The 25,342-nt window shown below is 43.0% G+C and overlaps 1 protein-coding gene across 1 annotated transcript in view; it reads left to right on the top strand.

The window, feature by feature from the left end:
* Positions 1-25,342, top strand: part of LOC138258589 (actin nucleation-promoting factor WASL-like) — a 120,407-nt gene that overhangs the window by 2,607 nt on the left and 92,458 nt on the right. The window contains exon 2 of the mRNA XM_069205951.1: positions 23,527-23,704. Coding sequence (XP_069062052.1) covers positions 23,527-23,704 — 178 coding nt within the window. The remainder of the gene's footprint in view (positions 1-23,526; positions 23,705-25,342) is intronic.

Here is a 25,342-nt window from a genome sequence, read left to right as displayed (position 1 = left end):
AAAATATAAAGATTTTGTGCAGATTGAGTGCTATAGGACCCTGCAATTTATTTTGTTCTACTGAGGCGTAAAGTAGTCCATTGCTTGGCTTCAAGTGTTTAGGTTTTGAGCTTGCTTTCCTAATTGCACGCCATTCTAAGTGTTTGTGAATGAAACGGGTTAATCTAACAAGTTCACAATGAATATGTAATTTAAGGTAAAGATATCATGTCAGTATAACCTGAGTGGCTGTACCACTGAGAGGTCAAACACTTGTACAACTGTATGACTAGGAGCTGTATTGTGCTTATGATGGTGCTTCTTAAAGCGCACTTTTAAGTAATTGACATGTCTCGCGAATGTTGCACTGTCAAGCCAGACCTAAAAAGGGTACCTTTCCTGTGACTTATAGGTAATGCACTTTTTATTTCTAGTCTCTATAGAATTTTCCCATCGACTGTGTGATGAGAATAGAGCAAATGTGTAATCAATAAGTAATGAATTTAAATCATGAATAACCGACCCCATAGTTAGTTGCATGTGACATGGCTCCTGTATAAAGATCAAACCAAATGAAAAGCACTTATTGAAATGTAATTAAGTGTCGTTTTTTTTTTTTTTTGTTTTTTTTTAAATTGAATAACGTGCAGCTGATAGCTGTAATCAAGTGGGAGGTGGAAGGAGGGAGTAACATTGACTCGAAATAGTGATATTCAATCAGTGGAGAAGATACATCACCTACATATCCCTGTTTTACATTTCCCTGGCCCAGCTGGGAATAACAAGGGCCTATCATGAGAAAAATAATAGTCTGACAACATTCTTTTTCTTTGACTGCCCTCTATGTATTTCATGGAAACTCTGCAACGTTGCTCTGACTGACTTAAGTCAGTAGTACCTTTCACAAAGTGAGTCCGTTCTGGGCCTGAATACTTGTCCGGGTTTTCCAGACTTCTGCATCTTTTGATTTCTGGTTGCTTACGGTCAGTATCACTCATCTCTACCTGTTCTTGGTCTTTTGGCTCCTCTAGTTATTCCCTCTAATAGTCTCTGGCCTTTTTGATCTTGTCAGAACTCTACACGCATTTTCATTCCTTGCTGATGTGTCTTCGTGATGCACTCACTCCTTCAAGGAACTTGGTTCAGCAGCACACATTCACCTTTGGAGTATGGATTTCTCATTCATGCTTCTCCTGCTTCATCTTAAATTGGCTGTGCACAGGTTTCTGTGAGTTTATTCTCTGTTCTCCAGAGCTTGTTGATGACTTAGACTATGGCTGACACTACGAATTTGCTGTTTCTCTGCTGGAGGTTCTGATGCTGCTTTGGGGCTCTGTTCTGTCTTACTGCTCAGTAAGATTGTTGCTGAGGGCTCTCATGTAGAACCTCTTCTTCCTATGATGCCTCTCAACACCGAGAATCGAGTTGGACTCTGAGACTCGGTGTGGGTTGTCCCCACTTCTGCTTGTTTTGCGCTCTTATGTGAGGCCTGCATCCAGTTCAGCAGGACTGGTCGGTTCTCAGCAATGTTGGTCACAAGGATTACTTGATGAGCTCCCCTCTAGCAGGCTTCCTGACAGGACTTGGGCACTTGCTTCTTCATGAAAACCTGGTCACCTGGGTTCAAATCGTGACGCGGTTTGGATCGTGCTACTGGAGCGGTCAAGTCAACCTGATGATGGATAGAACACACCACATCATCAAGTCTTCTGTAATAGTTGAACTATGTCCTCTGCAATATTCTCAAGTGCAGAAAAGGAATAAATATCATGGTCTTCTCAATCAGGGTTTTGTGTGTGTGGGGGGGGGGGGGGGCGGTGTTTATAGTCCTGTACTTTACAGTTAGGGTTCTGGATCCTCGTAAGTACCAGCAGGAGTGCATCAGGCCGTTTGAGTGGTGGAGGCACATGCTTTTGGCAGTTTAGCTTTAATCGTGGAATTGACCCTCTCTACAACTCCTGATGTTTCCAGCCTATAACTGCAATGAAACTGAGTCAATGTCTAAGACTGTTAATAACAGCTGCACAACCTTATTTTTAAAGTTTCAAGATAAACAGGAATGGCAAACCTCCTGATCAACCCCCTTAAGAATAGATTGGCCATTTTCAGGTGGTTGCATCTCCTAGTCAGATATGCCTCTACCCAGCGTGAAAACAACTGCAAGGATAAACCACAGCAGGGCAGCTCCAAGAAATCTATTTGAATATGGTGGAATCGGCTGTCTGAATTGTGACTCATGCCCACAATGGTCTTTTCACCATCATTGACTTCTTTGACATAAATTCTGCACAGTGGCAGAGCAGTGTGGGTTGGATCTGTACCATTGAAAGGTCTGCAGCATTCAATGCCTGCCAGCATACATTGGACCATGTAGGTGTTGACCCATAGCCAGCAGCATGGAATTGGGCAAAATTGGTTTTTAATCATTAAACGCCCAAATCTCACTGGCATAGCTCACATAACTTGCCTTTCCCCTTTTTTTGGTTTCTATTTCAGGTGAATCATTCTGGCGCTCACTAAAGGTATGCAAAGTGTTCAATAATCAGGGCCAGCTTTAGGGTGGTGGAATCTAGGTAAGACCAGGTGCTTACCTGGATTGGGGGGGCGCTGACCTTAGGGGGGGGGGGCGCTGTGTTTAGCAAGAACTTATGAAACTTGCGATTTAAAAGCACTTGCTGAAAACCTTGTGCGTCCATCCTTCAGGAAACCATTAAAAAGTCAAGATACCTCTTGTGAATAATGTTCCTGCTAGGGAGAGACACAAGTTTTGTACAGCTTTGACTGGCCATAAAGTAGTGTAGCGGGTTAATATGCCTGTTGCAAAGAACAGGTCTGTATTCTATGTGGGCAGCTGAGTTGATTAGTAAAGGCAGCCTTTACAAGCGCTTTAAAATGAATGTATGTGAAGGGGGGGATATGGAGAGGTGAGGGGCACATTTGCCAGGTGGTAGTGAGTGAATCCGAGGAAGTGGTCATGGCTTGGTTGGGGAACAAAAAACGTTGCAAAGAGTGCCACCAGCGCTTAAGCCAGCCCTGTCAATAACTTTTTGGTAATGGTTTCATTTTCATTACATGGTTAATCCAAATAAAGTGTCTTGAGCTCTGTAGCAAGACCTGGCCATCTTACACATAATGATTTCCAGTAGTAACAACATAATTACTATTCCTGTGGGTATCACTTCTATGTCCCTGGTAAACTGGAGTGTATTCAACAAATTCAGAAAGTACAGGCTATTTCCTATGGATTAACCATAGGAGGTCAAGAAACCTCTGTGACCACAGTTGTAAAAAGTCATGCACCGCTCTAAATCTATATTGCTATTATAAATGGTAACCCTCAGTCTGTCAGACATTGCATTGCCTTTTTAAGGCTATCCACTTCGGTACTTGTGCAGAGATTACATAGCACAGGTAAGATGCTTCCACAACATAATTTGTGGTACAAACTGCATTTGCTCCTCTTAAGATACCACGTCTGTCTCTCAAGCAAGAGCCATCTACAAATTGTGAGTGAGATCCGTTCAAGTAGCACATACATAATGTCTGTTTGTTGCACAACTCATTCACATCAACACAGCTCTGCTCAAACTCATCCTCTTCAGAACCACTGTCTGGAATGGGTAAAATGGTAGCTAGATTGAGCCTGTTGCAACATCTTAAAGACATTCTCTGTTGACAAAAGCTTATTTAGTAAAGCAAGTGCTCGTCATGTGTTGAGTTTGAGTGTCGGTTAAAAACGTTTCAGTTGAATGAGGAACCATTAGTGAGTGGGTACCCCATCACAATACCCTCACTATGCTGCATGCTCAAACCAGCAGTGACTACTGATTATTTTAAACAACCAGGAAGCGTGGCAGCAACTCAATCAATCAGATTTGTAAAGCGCACTACTCACCCATGAGGGTCTCAAGGTGCTGGGGGGGGAAGGCGGCGGAGGCGGCATGCTGCTACTGCCTGAACAGCCAGGTCTTGAGAAGTTTCCTGAAGGTAAGGAGGTCTTTGCTCTGGCGCAGGTGGGTGGGAAGAGTGTTCCACGTTTTGTCGGCGAGGTGCAAGAATGATCTACCGCAGGTTGTAGTTCTGCAGCTGCGTAGGACGGTTGCGAGGACAAGGTCAGCGGATCGGAGATGCTGGGTCGGGGTGTAGAAGGAGTAGACTGTTGAGGTATTCTGGTCCGATGTTGTGCAGTGCGTTGAGTGTGGGTGATGAGTTTGAAGGTGATTCTCTTGTTGACTGGGAGCCAGTGCAGGGTTTTCAGGTGGTCTGTGATGTGGCGGGGGTGTCCAAAATGAGGTGTTCTGGATGTGTTGCAGCCTCTTCTGGAATTTGTCCGTGGGTCCTGCGTAGAGGCCATTGCCGTAGTCCAGTTTTCTGCTTACAAGGGCTTGGGTGACTGTTCTTCTGGTTTCGGTGGGTATCCATTTGCACATGTTGCAGAGCATGCGGAGGGTGTTTGAAGCAGGAGGAGTAGATGGTGTTGACTTGCTGAGTTATGGATAGTGAGGGCTTCAGGATGAATCCTAGGTTGCATGCGTGGTCGGTGGGAGTTGAGCAGTTCCGAAAGTGGCAGGCCACCAGGAGTCATCCCATGCAGAGGGGGTGGAGCCGAAGATGAGAAATTCCATCTTGTCGGAATTGAGTTTGAGGCAGCTGCTCTTCATCCATTTGGCAATGGCCTTCATTCCTTCGTGGAGGTAGGTCTTGGCGGAGTCCTTGGTGAGGGAGAGTATCAGCTGGGTGTTCTCAGCGTATGAGTTGATGAGGTTGTGGGATCAGGCAATGTTAGCGAGCGGGGCCATGTAGATGTTGAAGAGGGTCGAAACCCAGGGGTACACCACAGATGATTTTGGTGGCCTCTGAGCAGAATGGGGGAGGGAGGCGGACTCTCTGCGTTCTGCCGGTGAGAAATGAGGTGACCCAGTCCAGGGCTCTGTCGCGGATTCCAGCATTGAGGTGTGAGCGTAGGGTCTGGTGTCAGCTGAAAAATGTTACTAATGTTTTGCTTCCGAGCTTCTGTGCCAATACATAGAACCCACCCATCACATTAACCACAGTACAGGGTCAATTTTTTATGTTGCAGTCTGGCATTCCTAGAGCAGGCACACTACAGAGTACATTTTCGACCTCTAGAAAGATTTATATGTATTCTAGTCACGTTGCCCAGAGACTGGGTCCAGGCACCAAATGGCTAAGGCAAGCAAGTGCCAACTTTCTAAAACTGGCATATTCAAAATTGCAATTACACATCTGGCTTCACTATAAATTAGGATTTTTCATTACAATTCCAGAGACTCTAAACACGAACTGATTACCTGTTCCCATTTGGGCAATACTTGTACAGTGTAAGGTAGCTCCGATGTTACCCTATGGCAGAGCTAGGCCTTGCAGTAGTGAAAAATTAATTTAAGGGATTTTCTCTACCAGAACATGCAAAAATTAAAAGTACATGTGCTACTTTTTAAATACATTGCACCCTGCACTCTGGGCTGACAAGGGGTCTTTCCTACTGGTAACATGTATTCAAAAGGAAGGTTTGGGCCTGGCAAGAGGTTTTCCTTGCCAGGTCATACTGCAAGATTAGTCTGCCTTTTCAGCCTGTGTAGAGGTATAAAGTGCTACTTCAGTGGGACAATCAGTGCTGCAGTCTCACAAGTAGCATTTTGTTTGCAGGGCATATGTAGTGTCACTTTAATAGTTACTGTGTGTGTGTGTAAGTAAATTAAATGTTCCAATTGGTTACAAGCCAATCTAACATATTTAGGGCAAGAGCACAAGCACTTTAGTACTGGGTATCTGTGGGAAAGTGTGCAGAGTCCTAAGGACAGCAAAAAGGAAGTCAGCAAAAATAAGAAGTCTGAAAGCAAGCAGTTATGGTGAAAACGATGCCCAGTCTAAGAGTGCATGAACTTAAACCACAGCTTTATATTGCAATTGCATTTAGCACATCATGTATAAGCAAAGTCGCACAGTGCTAGTCCTCATTCATGTCTCAAATGGTAGTACAGCGATTCAAATTAAGAACAATTCATGACACTACAGTCTGTCAAACTACAAGTTCCAACATGCACCACTGTGTTTATCCTTTATTCACACCCTAACCTAATGCATGTGCAATACCTATTGATATTCACAAAAAATGCTCCACTAACTCGGGCCCACTTGCCATCACTCCGCACGGCATTCTAGGAATCTGGAATGCAGATCAGATCAAGGGTCCATTTAAATCTCTGGGCAAGAGCTGCTGATCCATAAAAAGGTACGGTTTCTAGTCTTCAAATCTAAATTACCTACACAGCTCCAATTTGAACCAAACTGGTGTTAATCCCTTAATGAATTTTCTGGTGCTGGTTGAACCTGTGCCTCAAAGCATTCTAAATGACAGTTTTCAGTTTTGACACTTTCAAGTCAATGAAGTCTTTATTCGATATTTCATCATAAAAGACATGCTACACGTCAAAATACTTATACAATTATCAGTGCTAACGATAAAAACAATAAATACAATATTTCATAAAAGCTACTAAGAACGTATTAAATCTACTAATGCTTCTTTTGTTAAATATTTTAACATATTAAAAAGAAAAAAGAGTACATTACTTTGAAAACTCAGTTCTAAGGTTCAAGATAATTTACTTATCTAAAACATGTAGCTGTTTTAATAGTTCAGAACGAATTATCCATGCCCACCCCAGGAATTTGGCCACCCCTATTGCTATAATAGGTGAAAGATCAGTTGTAAGGATCCTACAAGCAGTCTCGGCCGATTGTGTGCCCAGACTTTTACATAGGGGAACCAACCACTTCTTCCTTGGGGCAGCATATAATGGACAGACAAAGAACAAGTGGCTCACATTTTCCCGCATTTCAGTACACAATGGGCATTTATCTGGGCCTCCCGTGCCCCAGGTTGAGGTTAAACACCTTAATGGTATTGAGCCCACTCTAACTTGGTGATATAATTTGCGGTCCATAGGTTTTGTAATAACATCCCAGTACTTTTCAATTGCTGAGACATCTTTCACGTGTACAAATGTTGTTGTAAGGGAACTACCTATAAGGGATGAGTGTCTTATACCTATCACCCATTCCCAATATAGTTGTTTCAGCTCCTTTTTTGAAGGAAAAGTAGCTGAGTCTGGTTTGTGCCAAAGGGCACCTAGACCCATGGCACAAAGGGTGGTTCTAACACCCTTAAACCAACCAATCTTATCGGATCCTAGGGTGTCCCTTACCTCGAGGCATGCTTTCGCATATAATAACAGCTCTGGGGTAGACCACAACCTCTGCCAGAAGGCCAAGGGCCGAAATCTGGCTTGATCTTCCACCGGTTGGAGCCCAAGGTCATAAAGGAGCGGGATGCGTGGAGATGACCTCGGAAGACCAACCGCCCCTCTTACAAATCTGTTTTGGGCCAGCATCAGTCGGTCCAGATTACTATAACCCCAAAGCTCAGCCCCATACAAGACTGAGGGAAGAATTTTTGACCCATAGATTTCCATAAGTGGGGACATCGGGCGGGTAAATGATCTTTTATATTCCTTAAGAAGGGCACCACCTAATTGAACATGTTTAAGTGCTTGGATATCAATCTGGGGTTTCCAACTAAAATTATCACTAAAATGCACACCCAGATATGTAAATTCATTAGTTTGCTCAAGAATAGCACCACCCATTTTAACCCTTGCCACAGTTTTTGTTCGACCTCTTAGTACCATGAATTTTGTTTTAGAAACATTTACTTCTAGCTCATGCTCGACACAAAATAACTCAAATCTGAGTAGGGCCTGCTGGAGCCCTTGCCTAGTCTTTGATAATAACAAGGTGTCATCCGCGAACATGAGCAATGGTACTTTCATTCCCGCTATCTGGGGAGAATCCGTGGGATGTGTTGCAAAATATTTGGTAACCCTGTTAATAAACAGGGAAAACAAAGTGGGAGCCAGGACACATCCTTGTCTAACACCTTTCAAAACATGGAACCTGTCCGTAACCTCGCCAGGCTTACCCCAGCGGACTTGGGCATAAGTGTGTGCATGAAGATTCATTAAGAGTCACACTAGAGCCCTGGGCATTCCCTGTTCCAGTATGCAATCCCATAATTTAGTCCTAGGGACCAAGTCGAATGCAGATCTTAGATCCACAAAAGCTGCATACAACTTGCCCTTACCCAAAAAAACTGTTTTCCAATATAAAAGGGCAAAGCGAAAGGCTTGATCAAGGGTGCTTACGTGAGGTCTAAAACCCGCCTGCAACGGAGTCAAAATATCTGAGTCTGTTAGCCATTCCTGTATCCTCCCTAAAATGAGGCGCGCTATGATTTTTTGGATCGCATCAATAAGGCTGATCGGCCGGTAATTTGAGGGTACTGAGCGATCACCTTTCTTGTATATAGGAAGGATTTCTGCCCCATACAATGAGTCAGGAATTTTAGCGCCAGCTTCAACTGCATTTGCCAGGTGGAATATATAAGGTACCCACAGGTCCTGGTCTTCCAAAAAAATGTCAGCTGGAATACCATCAGGGCCAGGGGCCCTCCCTTTGGGAAGGTTTTGCAGGCAATTGATAACTTCAGTAACTGAGAACATTAACGGCTCGACGGGCTCAAGACAGTAGGGTATAGTCACTTCTACTGTATGACACTTAAACTGATCCTCAAATTTTTACCCACTGATGATTAGAGACAGATGCTGGGCTATAGTGGGCATCCTGCGAGATACCCCATTTTATGAGGTACCAAAACTGTTGCATATTGCGTTTACCACAGGCTTCTGACAACATAAGCCAGCGTTCCTCGTCCCACTTTTGTTTTGCTTTGCGTTTTGCCTCATTATAGAGTTTTCTACAAGATCTAATCTGGCTATAATTTTTGTTTTTAATAGCCTCGAAGAGAACTCTTTTTGTCTTGCTACACTCTTTATCAAACCAGGCAGTGGATGAGTATTTCTTGGTCCTAGGTTGTTTAGGGATAAATTTAATGAACAACTTTTTGAGTTCCTGAAACAAGTCAGAATGGGTACGTATAAATTCGCTGTTAATCTCGTCCTGTAAGCCACAATTGTTTAAAAGCTCCACAGAACTAGACACTAAGGTTCCTATCGCCCTGCGGGCCCCAGCGTCCACAGCTATTTTGGGCCAGCGTACCCTGCGCGTATCATTGCTCACAATGACCTCTTTTTCTGTTATATTAGGACCGCTGCCCTCAGACCTCTGAAAGCTGGAATCCCTTAAGGTCAAAACCAGCGGGTCATGATCGCTCTCTGGGCGTTCCGTAACTAACATATCAACAACTGCAGACCACTGCCTCACATCGACCAAAATATAGTCGATGCGACTACTGTGTCTGCCGTTGTTGAACGTATGCCTGCCCTTCCTATCTGACTTGACGCTACCATTAACAGCTCTTAGACCCATATCCAGGCATAGCCCCTTGATATAGGTGGCTGAGCTCGACCTCTTAGCAATCGGAGGTATCTCGAGTTGGGGGATACCCCAGGATAGATCCTCATCCTCGGTGAGCGGGCCGTCCTCAATACCCAAAGGCTCAAAACAAGTATTAAAATCCCCCATCACAATCTTGTGGCCATCGGTCGTTGTTCCTGATAGAATGTCGTTCAACAGGAGGAGGGTCGGAGAGACCCTTCCTCCCTGGAGGCCCCTGACATAAATATTAACCAACAGGATGTTTGTACCTTGGTTGGACTTTATCTTTAAGGCAATTATGTCTGGACTATCAATTGTCACTTCTTCAACTCTTACACCCGCACTTTGGCGGACCCAAATGGTAAGACCTCCAACAGGACGCCCTTTCTGGCCCCTAATTGCTGGCTTGCTAAAGTTCAGATACCCCACCCGAAATATCGGTGTGATAGCCCATGTTTCCTGGAATGCAATTATATCGCCCTGATCTATGAAGTCCCTCCAATCAGGAATACACTGGCTGGACTCCAGACCGGCTATATTCCAGGATATATACCTTGATAACATATCAACAGGCTCAGCTAGAGCAGAGGGTGAGTCCATACTAAAATTGGGTAATGCAGACACTGTACCAGCAGGGGTAGTGTCAGGATTATTACTTTGATCTGTGACAATAGCCTTCCAATTTATATCTTCTATGTGGGGGGATTTCAATAAAGTTAAGTTAACTATTTCTTCTCTACCGATGAGTCAATCATTCTCATCTAGGCAGGATAACGGCCCATATCTCCCGGCAGTAATCAAGGGTTCAATGCTTTCTGATGCGAACCAACCCCTTGGAGGGTTAATGACATTTTTGTTAATCTGGGAAGGCACCTTCACCTCGGGATACACCGTAGGATAAAAATCTGGTAGTTCCACGTAACTATTGGTCCATCTGCAAGTTGCGGGCACCAGCCTCTCAAAAATGGGACCACATTAGTACTCCTAAAATTAACAATTACCAGATCACCTGGGATATCTTTAGTCATGTGGCCTAGCCAACCCACCCTTCTAACATTTAGGATTTTACCATCAATGGTAGGGGGGAGGGGTCTATTCCTAGAAAGCCAGAAGGCTACTTTGTTTTTTAAATCATTGTAACCTTCTTTTTTGCCTGAACTAAGTTCTGGGACTCCTGACAATATACATACGAATGGAGCGGCCTCCGGTGGGAGATCAATCCTAACATTATAATTATTGTTGTACTCTCTTGCTTCCTGATGGACTCGAGTTGGTTGTGGCCTACCCTCTAGGGACCCTCAAATCACTGCGGGTACCCTAGGTATAGTGGGCTCCGCCTCCAAACTTGTTTCGTTACATGGGGCTTTGTCTTACACTGCTGCCCGCGGGTATTGCCTGCTCAACACAATTTCCAGATGGTGAATCTAGAGGTACCGTTAGTACATCTGCTGGTGTCGAAGTTGCTTGTACCCTCAGACTATGAACCTCTTGGGTAAGTACTTCAATTTTCAACAATAGTGTGCTAAAAATTTCAGCCATTTTTGTCGCTAACTTATCCTCTACTGTTGCCAGTATATTTTCTATATACTGCCTGTTATGACAGCAACCCACTGGCTTATCAGATCCCCCGTCTAAACCTTTCGTTTTAGTAGTATGGGCTTTTGCTTCGAGGGGCTTTCGAGAATTGCTGACCTTCCCCACTCCTCTTTTGCCCAACGACTTTCTACAAGCCCTAACTGCTCTTACTGGTTGGGGGGGGGGGAGTCTCTGCCATAACCACGGGGCTGAATGGGCTCACGCCAATTATACCCGTTGAGTCTAAGGGATTAGAGTGTATCTGTGCCTCAATAAGTATCATATCCTTATCAGTGTTGGGGCCCAGATCCTCAAAAGTAGACACTATATGTGGGGAGGAACTAGGGAGTGTCTGAATGGGGGAAACCTCCTTTCCCTAAGGAGACTCTGCGATCGCTATTAATCTTTTTAACCACCTTAACCAGGTAGTTATCAAGCGTAGTAGCCCCTAGATTTTTGGCGGAGTAATTAGTTAGCCATCATAGGTTGGTTGCAGTAAATACCACCAGCTATAATTCAGCTATAATTCAGCAACACAAAACACAAAACCGCGTAATCAAGATGTAATACAGCTATTTACAGTTTAGGCAGAGTCCTGTACCCAGTCCAGTCTCTTCAAGCCTCTGAGGGCCCGTCCTTTGCCCTTTGCCCGGGCTTAGCGCGCGTCCCGCAGTGCGGTGTACCTTGTTGCAATTTAAAGGCCCGGGGGGCGTAACAGCACTTTCGCGCCACTTGGCGCACAGGAAACCCAGAGGATTCTGGGTATTGTAGTCCTCCCAGCGTGTTTTAGCAGGCAGCCTACAACGGCGGCTAGTTGCGGTAGACCCAGTCTGACAGCCCTGTGTCCTTGATCGACCAACTGTAGGCTTGAAGAAGGTGACTGTACAGAGAAGTTTTGTCCTGCACTGGATCGAGGCTCAGCAGGCCGCTGTTGTGGAGAGGGTGATTCTCGGATGGTTTCCCACTAGATTACAGAGACGATCAAGTTCAAGATCACGGAGGTCCCGGGTCTCCGCTCCCAGCCCCTCCTGCACCCCCCCAGGAAGGCTTTCTCGCGCTTACACGCGCTCCTCCAGGCCCCCCTTGCTCCTGAGCCCATCCTTCAGGCAGTCGAGGACGTGGATGACACTGGAGTGCAGCGCCTGCACGGCCGCGGTGGCTTCTCTCCTCTCAAAATCCCTCGAAGCGCAACTCGTGGGACCCCGCACAATCCACGGAGGGCGCAGCTAAGGGCGGCGCACAGAGGGACGAGGAGGGCAGAGCCTATCCGTGCACAGGGGGTCCGTGCATACGAGCCCTGGACGCAGTCATGAAGGAGACGTCTTCTGTTCTCCTCAAGATGCGCGTTACTATTCGGGACAAGACAGTTACTCAGCGTGCAAGGGGAGGACTGAGGACTCCTCAGCTTCCTGTCACCGGCCGCATGAACTTTCCCCCGTGCACGCGTGGGGTGGTGGACTGACTGACTACACCGGTGGTTCTGTCAAGCGGCGGCCCACAGGTTGGGGTGACAGTCTGCAGGGGGGGGCGTCTTACCAGGGGCAGGTGGAGGGAACGCCTGGGGCTGACTCCAGGAGTTCTGTGGGGACGACCCCCTGTCTCCCACCACGGGCGCCTCAGGGGGCTCCTCGGGCTCCTCAGGCACGCCTTTCCGCTGCCTGTGCAATTTCTTGCCGCTGCCCTGCAACTTCCTTCGGTGGCGGCGGCAGTAACGGCAGCGTTCGGACTCCGCGGCAGTACGGCAGCGTTCGTTCTCCCTACGGCAGCGTTCGTTCAAACCCATTTAGTCCTATAAAAATGACCCTGCGAAGGATTAAATCTTGAAGATTTATTGTGAGTATAGGTCATACAGGAAAAAAGTATTACTGGTCAAAACTGAAAAACAATCCAAGAGCTCAAAGTTCAGGTCAGCGAAATATAGAGTAGGAGAGCAATCCCGCATGGATTTGCCTCCTAAAATCATTAAGAAAGGACTCTCTGCATATCCAAATAAAGATTTTAAGGGTTCTGAACAACATATTTCATACGTTCAATATAATTTACACAGTTCCTATTAAATAGACCAATCGGAGCTAAACAAGTGAAACAGTTGAAAGATACATTTCTGAAGACTCTCATAATACTACATATGGAGCTTCTCACTGATGCCTCTTGTATCAGAACAAATATTGCTCAATTTTGTATATTTCTGATAAGACAGCTAGGCAAGCATGTACAGTTTTACTGAAATTACATTTTACTATTCTTGCAAAGCTTGTCTTGCCTTTTGAAACTTCATTCTAACAATATTCCTTAAACATGAAAAATATAATTTTGTCCACATGATCCATGCACAATTTTATTATTGTTCCATTTGTTGTGGTCTCTGACAGCCATGGAATCTAGCCTGGAGGTGGGGTTGGGCCATAGGGGGTGTAGGAGGAGTGGTGGTGGGATCTAAAGAGCGCATGTCAGTTTGGCCAGCCAAACCAACATACCCACTTACGTTTCTCACGTGGCTGTGTTGTACAGCCGGGTGGAGAAATGGCACAAACCACCTGTGCTTGAGCGAGCATCACACCAGCCAGCTCAGGCCAATCCCAGTGCTGCTCTCATGCTTGGTGTAGCATGAGCAGTGTCTGGATTGGGAGCCTTTGCTTTGGGCCCTAGTGACTGACTGCTGGGAGGATGAGGAGCCTGTGGCGGCTGGTGCCGGGACTGGAACGGCCAGTACATTTTTTTTTTTTTTTTTTTCCTCACCATACAAACCCCTAGTCTCCCCCCACACACATCTTTTGAATGGCGGCAGCAGACACTGGTTGCAGGACACTTAAAGCAAATCTCGCACAATGGAATATGGTGCCTAAAACTTATGTTAGCTAGTGCTCGAGTTTAGCTGTTACAAAACATTTTTGTTCATGGGAAAACAAAAATGGCAACTGTGCTTCCTTTTTCGCCTCAACATTACTGATCAATATTAGGAAGGAATTTTTAAATGGTCAGAGAATGTACCCTATTTCGGACAAGGCATCTCTACAGCCCCCACACCACTTCTTCCTTGTTTTTTATTGAGTCAAATACGAGAACATTAACTTAAGATTGCCAGGACAGAGATATGAAGTTGTGGATATATAGGCATAAAGAATATTGTACTTATAAATGCATATTAAACATGTAAATGAATTAGGCATATACAGCAATATAGTATCAAAGACTCCGTTTGAATAAAGAAAGGGAGAGGGAGAAGAGCTATAGGGATAGAAAAAGGAATCCAGTGATAGCCATGTGGAGAGAGAGGTAATAGACATTAGTTACAGCAAATGTAAGATGAAATAAGTATAAGAAAAACAGGAAATATATTGACATTTTCAAGAAGGAGAAAAATCTATTTCCTTCGCAGTGCGTGAGATAGTTACTTAATGGTAGCCATAGCTGATGACGTTTGAAGAGTTCCTATTGAATCAAGCTTGTAGCTGTCAAGTCTGATAACATACAGAATTCCATCACTGTCTGAGAGTAATGTTCTCCGAAGATTTCCAGTTAGAAGTAATAAGAGATTGCAATAGAAAGCAAAAGGTCCACCAATTTTCCAAGAGGCCTGAAAGAACTCCAGATATCGTGTATGCCACCCAAAAATAGTAATTCATATGACCTTGGTAAGGAGATCTGAGCTATTGCTGAAATGCGAGACCATATTGAGGACCAAAAAGTAGATAGGGATGGACAAGAAAAAAAACAAGTGAAAGTCAGTACCCTGCTGAGTGTGGCAGTGCCAACCATTGTCATTTTGTGCAAGTTTGAGTTTGTAAAGGCATACAGGCGTGAAGAAAAGTCTATTATAAAAAAAAATAGGGTCTGCGTTGAGGCTTGCAGTGGAATGTATCTTATACCATATTCTATCCCATAAAAAACTTGGTCAAACACCAAGATCTGATTCCCACAATGTCTCAATAGGTGATTTGAGTCTAGGTGAAACAGATGTTCTTAAAAGTTTACAAATTTCAGCTGCCCTAGGATAGTTAGAAGTTACAATCAGGTGTGGAGATGATGCAAGAGAAGAATGATTATGATGTATAAGTTTGAGGGCCTCTTGGACCAGAGTAGAAAGAATGATATATTGGGATTTCATGTGAATAGGGAGATTATAAATTGCTTAGAGAGTAGTAAAACGGATGAGTCTTTATGATATAATTGGGAAATGAGAATACCTTTAGCCATCCAAGCCTTCCAACACAAGGTTTTATCTTGTTTCCGAAGAGAACTATTGTGCCAAATAGGACTGTTAAGGAATTGATTAATGGGGGTGAGATGCAAAATAAAAAAAGGTTTCAGTAAGTTGACTGAATGGGAGATAGTTCTGGGCAACCAGAATATTGGTGGGGTTAGACATAAATATAATATGTTTATGGGAAAAGGGAGAAATAAATGTTTCTTCCAAAGAGAACCATAGCTTTTGAGGGGCATCATTGAGTGTAGATAAATAGGGAAGTATTTGCTTAATGCCAAAAGATTTGTGATAAGTTAAAAAGTCAGGAAAATTAACTCCACCTTGTACTTTAGGAAGTTTTAATTTAGAGAGAGAGATTCGAGATTGTTTACCATTCCACAGGAACTTGGATAGAATTTTATCAATTGAACTAAAAAATAGTTTAGGTATCTTAATAGGAAGTATCATAAGGAAGAATTAAATGATAGGGAGAAGCATCATCTTAATGGTGTCCAAGCGGCCCCACCACGTGAGATATAACAGACCATTTCTGTGTGAGATCTAAAAGCTTTGCAGATAAGATTTCTAAATTAGTCTGTAATGTATCCTTGAGAGTAGTGCAGTACCATACCCCCAGGCATTTAATCTTAGAAGAATTCCAAGATAATCCTGCATCAAGGAATGCAGAGCCAGTGCAATGAGCATTAAGTGGTAAGACCACAGTTTTGTCTCTTACGTTTATAGCCAGATACATCAGAATAGAAGTTGAGCTCATGCAGGAAGAGAAGTGTCCAGGTGAGACGTGAACAAAAGAATATCAGCATATGCCATAAATTTGATGTGTGCATTATTAATTTGAAACCCTGTGAATTGTTCAGATGTTTTTAATTGGTATAGAAAAGGTTCAAGAGCCAAAATAAATAGTAAAGGAGATAATGGGCATCCCTGACGAGTACCCCTTTTAAGAGGGGGGGGAAGATCTGATACCATGTTTTAACCGAGGAACATGGTGAGGAATAAAGAATGGATACTAAGGGGCATATTTATACTCTGTTTGCGCCGGAATTGCTTCATTTTTTTTGACGCAATTCCGACGCAAAACTAACTCCATATTTATACTTTGGCGTTAGACGCGTCTAGCGCCAAAGTCCATGGAGTTTGCGTAATTTTTTAGCGTGGACACCTACTTTGCGTTAATGATATGCAAGGTAGGCGTTCCCGTCTAAAAAGACTCCGAGGCATGTGCGCCGTATTTACACTCCCGGGCAAAACTCACGCCCGGGAGTGGGCGGGTCAAAAAAAATGACGTCCAGCCGCTTTTGCGCCGTTTTTTAGCACCTGGACAAGGCAGGCGTTAAGGGACCTGTGGGCTCGGAAGGAGCCCAGAGGTGCCCTCCCATGCCCCCAGGGACACCCCTTGCCCACCCCAGGAGGACACCCAAGGATGGAGGGACCCATCCCAGGGACATGAAGGTAAGTTCAGGTAAGTTTTTTTTTTTTATTTTTTTTTTTTTTTTGTGGCATAGGGGGGCCTGATTTGTGTCCCCCCTACATGCCAATATGCCCAATGACCATGCCCAGGGGACAGAAGTCCCCTGGGCATGGCCAATCGGGCAAGGGGGCATGACCCCTGTCTTTGCTGAGACAGGAGTCATTTCAATGGGGGTTGGGAGTCAGAAAAAATGGCGCAAATCGGGTTGAGGTGAAAAATTTGCCTCAGCCTGACTTGCCCCATTTTTTGGCGCCCAAGCTCCATATTCCCCTACGCCGGCGCTGCCTGGTGTACGTCATTTTTTTCACGCACACCAGGCAGAGCCGGCGGCTAACGCCGGCTAACGTCATTGAATAAATACAGCGCCCGCATGGTGCTTCAGTATGGCGTTAGCCGGCGCTAATTTTTTGGGCGCAAAACTGCGTTAGCGCAGTTTTGCGTCAAAAAGTATAAATATGGCCCTAAATGTCGGAATTTAGTACCTAGTCCATGCCATTCCAACGCCTTCAACAAGAAACCCCAGTAGACCCTATCGAAGGCCTTTTCCGCATCCAATGATAAAGCTGCCAGAAGAATCTTAAGTAGATGCCTTGTTGATGATATTTAAAAAACGTACGGAAATTATCTGCTACATTTCTATTAGGGATAAAACCAGATTGATGAGAATCAATAAGGTCAGGTATATATGGGAGTAAACGGAGAGCTAAAACTTTGGCATGGTTTACAATCAGTATTAAAGATATGGGTCTATAATTTTTACAGTGAGTCACATCATTATCTTTTTTGGGAATAAGACCAATCATGGCCTCCGTAAATGAGCCAGATGCAGGACCTGACATTATAAAGTGATAAAGTAATTGAAAGAGTTTGGGGAAGAGAGACTTGGCAAACTGAAGAAAGAATTCTACTGTGAGGCCATCTGGGCCTGGAGCCTTACCCTTAGGGAGAGATTATAAAGCTGTACATAGTTAGGTAAGTTGTAGGGGTTGGTCTAAAGATGAGGTCAATCTGCAATGGATCTCTTGGTTTGAGATTAGAGAAATATTGGTTGAGAGATTCAACTGTTGGTGTGTGTTCGGGACTGTACAGGTCCTTATAGTAAGAAGCGAAGCACAATGCTATATCTTTATCTCTAAAGTGTTTAACACCATTATCTGTGATAGATTTAATAGTGGTTTTTTTCTTTTCTTTGTTTCAAATAGCGAGCTAGAAGAGAACCAGCTTTATTGTTACCACCATAATATCTGGCATTTATTTTCAGGAGGGTGCTGCATGCTTGTTCAGGGGTATATTGGTTAAATTCCATTTTAGCTGAGACTAGTGCTTCAAGATGTGATTTAATAGTTTTGGGAGTATAGTATTCATGTTCTAGGGACTTTATATTTTCAAGGATGGAAGTAGATTTTTGTTGGACTTTTTTTTTTTTTTTTTGAGTGAGCGTAACTTATGATGAAACCCCTAGAGGCTGCTTTTTGAATGCATCCCACACAAAATTAAATGATAGTTGATCACTATCGTGGATGTGGCAGTATTCTTCTATAAACTTACTGTAGGAAGCGATAAAAGTAGCATCAGAAATTAGTGTTATACCTCCATGAAGATGTTTTAGAACCATTAAGAAAAAGATCAAGGTCAGTTATCATAGGTGCATGATCTGAGATCAAAATAGCACCGATTTCAGAGTTGACCATATGTTGTAATAAACCTTTACTCAAAGATCTAATCAAGCCTAGAATGGGAATGGTGGGTAGGAGAATAAAGAGTATTCCAAGAGGTCGGGATTGCCGATTCTCCAGGAATCGGAGAGAATGCTATAAAATAAAGTTTTTAAAAGCTTTGTGGGAGGCATGTGGAATGAAACGTGACGTGGAACGTCTGTCCAAAAATGGATCTGGTTGCAGTCACCACCTATTAGTAAAATGTTTGAGGCATGTTCAGAGACAATATGTGAAAGATTCTTCCAAAAAGTTGGATCTGGATGTGTGGGGCTGTATATATTTAGGATAGTAATAGAAATATTGTCAATTGTAAATGTAACAAGTACCCAGCGACCTTCTGTATCTTGATGCTGTGAAATTATGGTGGGTTTGAGAGATTTATGACAGAGTATAATTACCCCATTCTTGTTTGTGGTGGAAGGGGAGTAGAAAATGTCCCCCCTCATTATTATTATTTTTTTTTTGTTTTTTTAAGCTTAATTGCCTCCGTCGTTGAGGTGAGTCTCTAGCAACAAAGCAATGTGGCATTTCAAACGAGATAGGTGAGATAAGACACGCTGACATTTAATGGGGTGTTTAAGCCCCTTAACATTCCAAGTAACAGTTCTAAGTTGCATAACAAGGAGTATTAAACAACTGCTGTAACAAGGAAAAAACTAGGCATATCAATTTTGCAAAAGCAAAGAAATGGGAAAGAAACAAGATAGTAAAGAAGAGGAGGAAGATGACCTCTAGAAGTTGTGTATATACAGGGATGTGGCAATACAGGGCCTGATGTCCATGAAAGCTAAAGAAGACAAGATAGAAAGTAAATACCCTGAAAGGTAGAGGGACAGCTAAGAACCTGAAAAGACGGACAAGAGTGGCTCCAGCACAAGAAAAGTATTAGATATTAAAACATATGAAGGAGAGTTTCATGGAAGAAAACAAAAATATACAAACGAGAATGTACCATTCAGGAGACCAAATAACGTAATACCTACAGTTCAAGTGTGACATGAAGAACAATAAAAATCAAACCTTACCAGTGGAACGTGTAGGAGAACAATTTGGATGGTGAGAAAGGGATACGGTTGGGAAAGGAACATGAGGATTGCACAAAGAACACTATCTAAAAGGGGAGAAAAAAAAATACAGAGAACGAAAGCCATGGATATAAATACTAAACATAACCATTACTATTAAGCTGTCCAGGAAAAAAGGATATTAAAGACAAATTAAGTTATATCTTAAAGTAATTGCAGATGCTCCTAGTTCCATTGCTTCTGTTTTGTGTTGGTTAATAAGTTTGTAGTGCCAAAGGTTCCTCAAACGAGTAAGATTTGTCCTTGAATGTTATTTTGAAAAGGCATGGGTGAAGACCATATGGCATATTCAAGGATTTGAGTTGTGGGTGTAAGTCCAAAAACTGTTTGCGATGTGCAGCTGTAGCAGGCGAGAAGTCTTGTGTGAAAAACACTTTATGACCGGACCATAGCAGAGAGCCCATTTTTTTTGGCTTCAGAGTGTATTTGCATCAAGTCAGTAAATTGGAGAAAGAGAATAATAATGCCTCTAGGATGTGCACAAGGGCCAGTTGAAGTATGTGGACCTAAATGATGTGCCTGTTGGATAGAGAGGGGAGAAGTAGAAGGCAAGCGAAGAATTGAAGGTATTGCTGTTTGAAGGAATGCAATCATGTTAGCCTTCCGAACCTTCTGGAATCCCAAAAAGGCGAAGATTATTTCTCCTATTTCTATTTTCTAAGTTTTCAATAAGCCTTTTAAGTTGGGCTATGTCCTTGGAGATCTGAGGACTGACAGTGTTCAATCGTCAAGGTTACTGACTCTCTCTTCCAGAGTACAAATTTGTTGTTCGTGTTGGGACCATTGCTCCTCAATACGTTGCAAAGAGGCATTAGTGTCCATCATGAAGGGCTTTAATGCACGCAATTCCTCCATGACTTCATCTAGAGTAAGATGTGTAGGTGATTTTTGAGGGAGGATCAAGGTCTTTTTTGGGGGGTGCTTGACGTAGGTGTTAGATGGTTTTTTCGCAATTGCGCCAGCAGCATGAGATGAAAAGGCGCTATCCTTTAAAAAGTCTGTAGCACTATCCATTTTTAAAGCTGATGGTAGAGAAGATTTTGTTGTGTGCGCACCACTTGAAGAGGATTATTAGACTTGGAGGAAGAGGATGATTGGCTGCTCTGAGAATTATGTGGTCTCCCAATAAAAGCCAGCAGCAATTTGTTAATAGGAAGCCAGTAATGTGGAGGTGATGATGAAATTATATTACGATGAGAAGCTGCTGCGAGAAGTTTCCAACGACAGAGCAAAATATATATATATATATATATATATATATATATATATATATATATATATATATATATATATATATATATATAAAAAATCCTAAATTATTCTCTCAGAATAGGCATGACAGAATACCACAAGAATTTACCATGTTATGAAGAGCAATTTAAAGGAGCTCCTTGACGACAAGAGCTGCCAGGAATACTGAAAGTTGAAAACCTCAGCTAAATGTGTTTTGAAGAGAGGTCAGAAGGTAATAAACATTCCATTGCAGAGGAAATTAGACTTGTAGAATGACATCCGGGCAAGCAGTTAAGTCAAATAGAAACATCTCTGTGAAAGTTTAGGTTTGTGCAGAAGCTTATGGAGTGAAAGCAAATGACGCAGATAATTACCTCAGGCCCTCACATGAAGTCTCTGAAATGACTTCAAAACTCCATGTCTCTGTAAGATAAAGGCATATTTATGCAGCGGCAGAGCTCCAGTGCTCAAAAATGCTGAAGAAATTAACCATTTTGAAGTGAAAACATCTCCTCCTTCCAGGAAGTGCTGAAGCCTCACGGAGCTCTAAAGAGCAGCGGCCTTCTTGTGTGACCTCCAGCCACACCCCCCCACACCACTTCTAACCACTCAACTCAGTAAACTTAATCATTAGCTGACTTTTTAATGAAATGATAGTGGCACCTGTGAGCATTGAATCCACTAGGATGTAAAGCAGCAACTACAAAGAATGCGTAGTCATATGAGTGTGTGTGTGTGTGTGTATATGTATATATGTGTATACGTAAAAGACATATTGCGTTCCATGTGAAGAGCTGCCTGATGACATGGGGAGCAGAGCCTTATTCTTGGTATTTCCAAAGTAAAATAGCATTGGTAGAGCCAGAAGCTCCGCACCATGTTTTAAAGGCAAGACCTATTGGCTTTGCTAATGTATGCTTCTCAAATGGAAGGGACATGTTGAATATTGTCAATGCACTTCACTTTTCCAATGTTCTATGATGTGACAGACCAATTTCAGTTAATCCTTGAAGAAACGAACAGTTTGACTCCACTTCATAACTCTAGTACCCCGAAAGGCCTTTGTTTTAGACACCAATACAAACCAGCATTTGCAATGCAACGGGTCTCACATTTCTCAGAGTTAGAGCTATCAGCAGTTGTAAACTCCCAACCAGACTTTTCTTGCCTCATTAAATGGACAGAAAAAACTAGCCCGATCGTGCTGCTAAACCAGCGAGATCATGCTGTGAAAAAACAGAAAAGGTAGTCCACAAACCAGACGGAAAACAGCGAGCCTCGTATGTTTTCAGTACTTGATCGCTGCGCTCGAGGAGGGCTAACCACCGGAAAAGGCATGACATATGCATGCCTTCCACTACTGAAAGCAAGCCGATTTTTAAAAGGCAAGCCCACGAGCCAATGAGAGACACTGACATGGGCGGGGCTCCGAGCTCTCTTCTGACTACTACAGCGTCTCGCAAGCGCATGCTACACAGACTCGACCCTAAAAAGTGCTAATTGAATCAAGTGAGATTGTTTTTGAGATTTAATTTTGTTCTCTCAGTTTGCCAGAATCCTTCTTTCAATGAGTCACTCCCACCTACACACCCTGTGCTTGGGGTCCTGCTTTCCTCTGCTTGCCCTCAGTACCACACTCTATGCAACCTTAAGCTACTTCTTGCCACACTACCTTACTCTGGTACAGCTACCCCCTTTCTCCCTATTCTGGGCATTACTGATGTTTCCCAACATCTTTTGAACACAGAGTAGTCAAAATAATTGATGTTGCCCATTTGGGTGATATTCTGGTTAGAATAGCTTTTTGCATGCCTTTATGACAACTGCTATACCTTCTAATAAATGTGTACCCTACATACATGACTGACTTGGAAAGACATCCAGCAAAGTAAACATTTGGTAGGAATTTGCCAATAAGTGCCTGCTACCAGCGCCCTCCCAGTGACTAACCCATTGTACTACATTATACTCAATGACCGACTGTGCAGCTAAGCTACACATTAAAGTGACTTTATCTGAAGGGAAGCAGAGGTCTCCAACCTTTTCTGTAATAAGAGCTACTAATGTTCAATGAGAATCATGTCAAGCTACTAATATCAGTGTTGCAAAGTGACCACATAAGGTGAGATTAACTTAGTGACTACCCTATATAAGACTGCCATTGGTGATCACGTTAGTGTATGTGGCAAAGATATCTATTTAGTATGCCACATATGGGTAATACAAAACAGCCCTCATTGCAAAGCCCCTGTCACCAAACTTACTATAAGAGTAATAGCTTCCCGAGCTTCACGTTTTATCACTCAAATATCAGCTTTAATTATACTTTGGAAATTCAAAAGTTTTTTTCTCAGAACAGAAGTTTAAGAGTTCTGAAAATACACACATTTTCATTTCGAATATGCTTTTCAATGTTGGTATCCATGTGAAGTCTACCAAGCAAAAGCCTCTAAATGGGGAGACTGGGCTGAACATAGGGAGCAACATCCAGGTAGTCGGAGAGCTACCGGCAGCTCACAAGTTTGTTGTGGAAGCCTGATAAAAGGTTAATGAACATCAGTAATTGAGTACCCTAGTGCTGGTCATCCAAACTGAGCTGTTGAAATGCTGCTAGTACTGGGTTTGAATAGAATCGGATGGCTTCCTTCATAAGGCGGTGATTGAAAATGTGGTCGACACAGAGTAAAGTCTGGCAGGAGTTGGTCCTAGTAGCTTGAAAGCCTGATGCTGTTTAATATCCGTAAATGGGCTACTTCAAAATGTGAATCAGAAGGTAGTATGATAGAAATTGCTGTTTTAGGTGGATCTAGTTACCAAGATCTCTTGTTTCTATTCTAGGTTCAATGTTTCAAACCTCTTCTCAATTGCCTGATAATTCTATGACTCAGGACAAAAATGTGTCCCTTCCTGGAGGAAACCTTCAGTCTGGGTCTTGGGCAGGAACACTTTTGTTTGACGGAAGAGCTGGTGGGTCCAAGATCAGCAAAGAGGATATTGGAGCTCCTTGTGACTTCAAGTAAGTGACCAGTTTTAAGATGAACTGTCTTTCAGATGGAGTACATTGAAGGATCGACATTGACCTTGTAATCCCTGGCAACCTGCAGGAGCTCTTCAGTGCACGATCAGATGCCTGTCCTATAAGCCTTACATTTCGTTGCATGATTGTACATTTTGGACACTACATGAGAGATGGGTCTCATGGAGACTACAAGTAAGCGGTGGCCTAAAATAGCATTTTGTGAAATCGTTTTTTGGCACAACATGCTTGGTTAGTGGGGAGCAAGAAATGAGGTTGAAGGGAGCAATAGTCTGACAAAAAGTGAGTATATTGTATTGCCAAAGTGGTGAAAAAAAAGGCCCCTATCATTCGAGGTTGCTCCAGCCTTTATCCCCTAACCAAAACCTCATACTTGAGAAGAAGAGTCGGAAGAGGGGTGAGGTATAACAATTACAATTTATTTTATTTATGATTTGGAACTGGACTGAGGTCCACATAAAAGAAGAAAGCAGAAAAATCACATTTACCATTTACATCTAGCTGAGAACCACATAAAATTTACAATATTGGTGAGCAGAAGGTCAGATCTGCAATTTACACTTTACATCCAATCGAGTACCAAAAGGTGAGATAAATGAAAAATAGTGAGATGTTGCATCAAAATCCTATGCCACCTGACATGCCTTACAACGAAAGTTTCTTAAAATAAGCTTAAAACAATAAAAAAAAAATATATATATATATATTTTAAAACCAAAACTTTCATTCGGAGGATCAAACAGGGCTTGGAGAAACTCGGGCACTGACAATAGAGAAAACTGAAGACTAATTGAATCTAGCCATTTACGCCGAAATGAGGCAAGAGAAGGGCAGACAAATAATAGATGGTGTAAATCTTGGGAATCCGCCAGACAGAAGTTACTCTTTTGCAGTACCGTACCATTTTGCCAATAGTGTATTCAAAGGGAGCAATTCCTGTCGGGGCAGCGTCCAAAAGCGCCTAACTCTATGAGGGATGTTCCAAGTGAAGTACGGTTGTGTTTTTTTTATTACTAGAGTGTTAACTATATTTGCAAAAAAACTTCTTTTTTTTTTTTTTTTTTTACAGCACCCCAAGTCTTGGCGGAAGCTCAAGGCCCACGTTGCACTCTTCAAAGTCACCCTCAAGAGCAATGGGGAGAGTTCTAGAACTTGGCTGCGATCTAGCTCCAGCATCTCCGGGGCAGTAGAAAAATTCTTACAAAAGGCAAATTTGGGCTTGCTATTATCTAAAAAAAAAAAAAGTTTTCTTCAGAAATTATCTTAGTGTTTTCCTCACTCTTTAAGATTGAGGTAGCCAATCGTATAACCCCCGCTAATCCTTGAGCATACGCGCTTCGAAGTATAAGGCGAACCCTTAACCTGTCCTTCAGCGGTAGCAGGTGCATTTGACTCTGAAGAAAGATCAGGGCAATGTCGTTAGGCAAGACCTTACACGTGATAAGGTCACAATAGGTTTTGCACGATAAGGTGATGCAGGGAGATCCCCAACACCGCACAGCTTACTCCATTTTCTTTTGTATTTGTTTTCTAATGATGCGTTTAATATATTCTGACTTGAATAGGGGCACTGTCCAGAAAATGTGCCAAATTCCCTGTCTTCTTGTGGAAAGGAAC

This window comes from Pleurodeles waltl, chromosome 9 (genome assembly GCF_031143425.1).
Source record: "Pleurodeles waltl isolate 20211129_DDA chromosome 9, aPleWal1.hap1.20221129, whole genome shotgun sequence".
NCBI lineage: Eukaryota > Metazoa > Chordata > Amphibia > Caudata > Salamandridae > Pleurodeles > Pleurodeles waltl.
The sequence above is the reverse complement of the archived record's forward strand: the minus strand, read 5'-3'. Positions and strand labels throughout refer to the sequence as shown.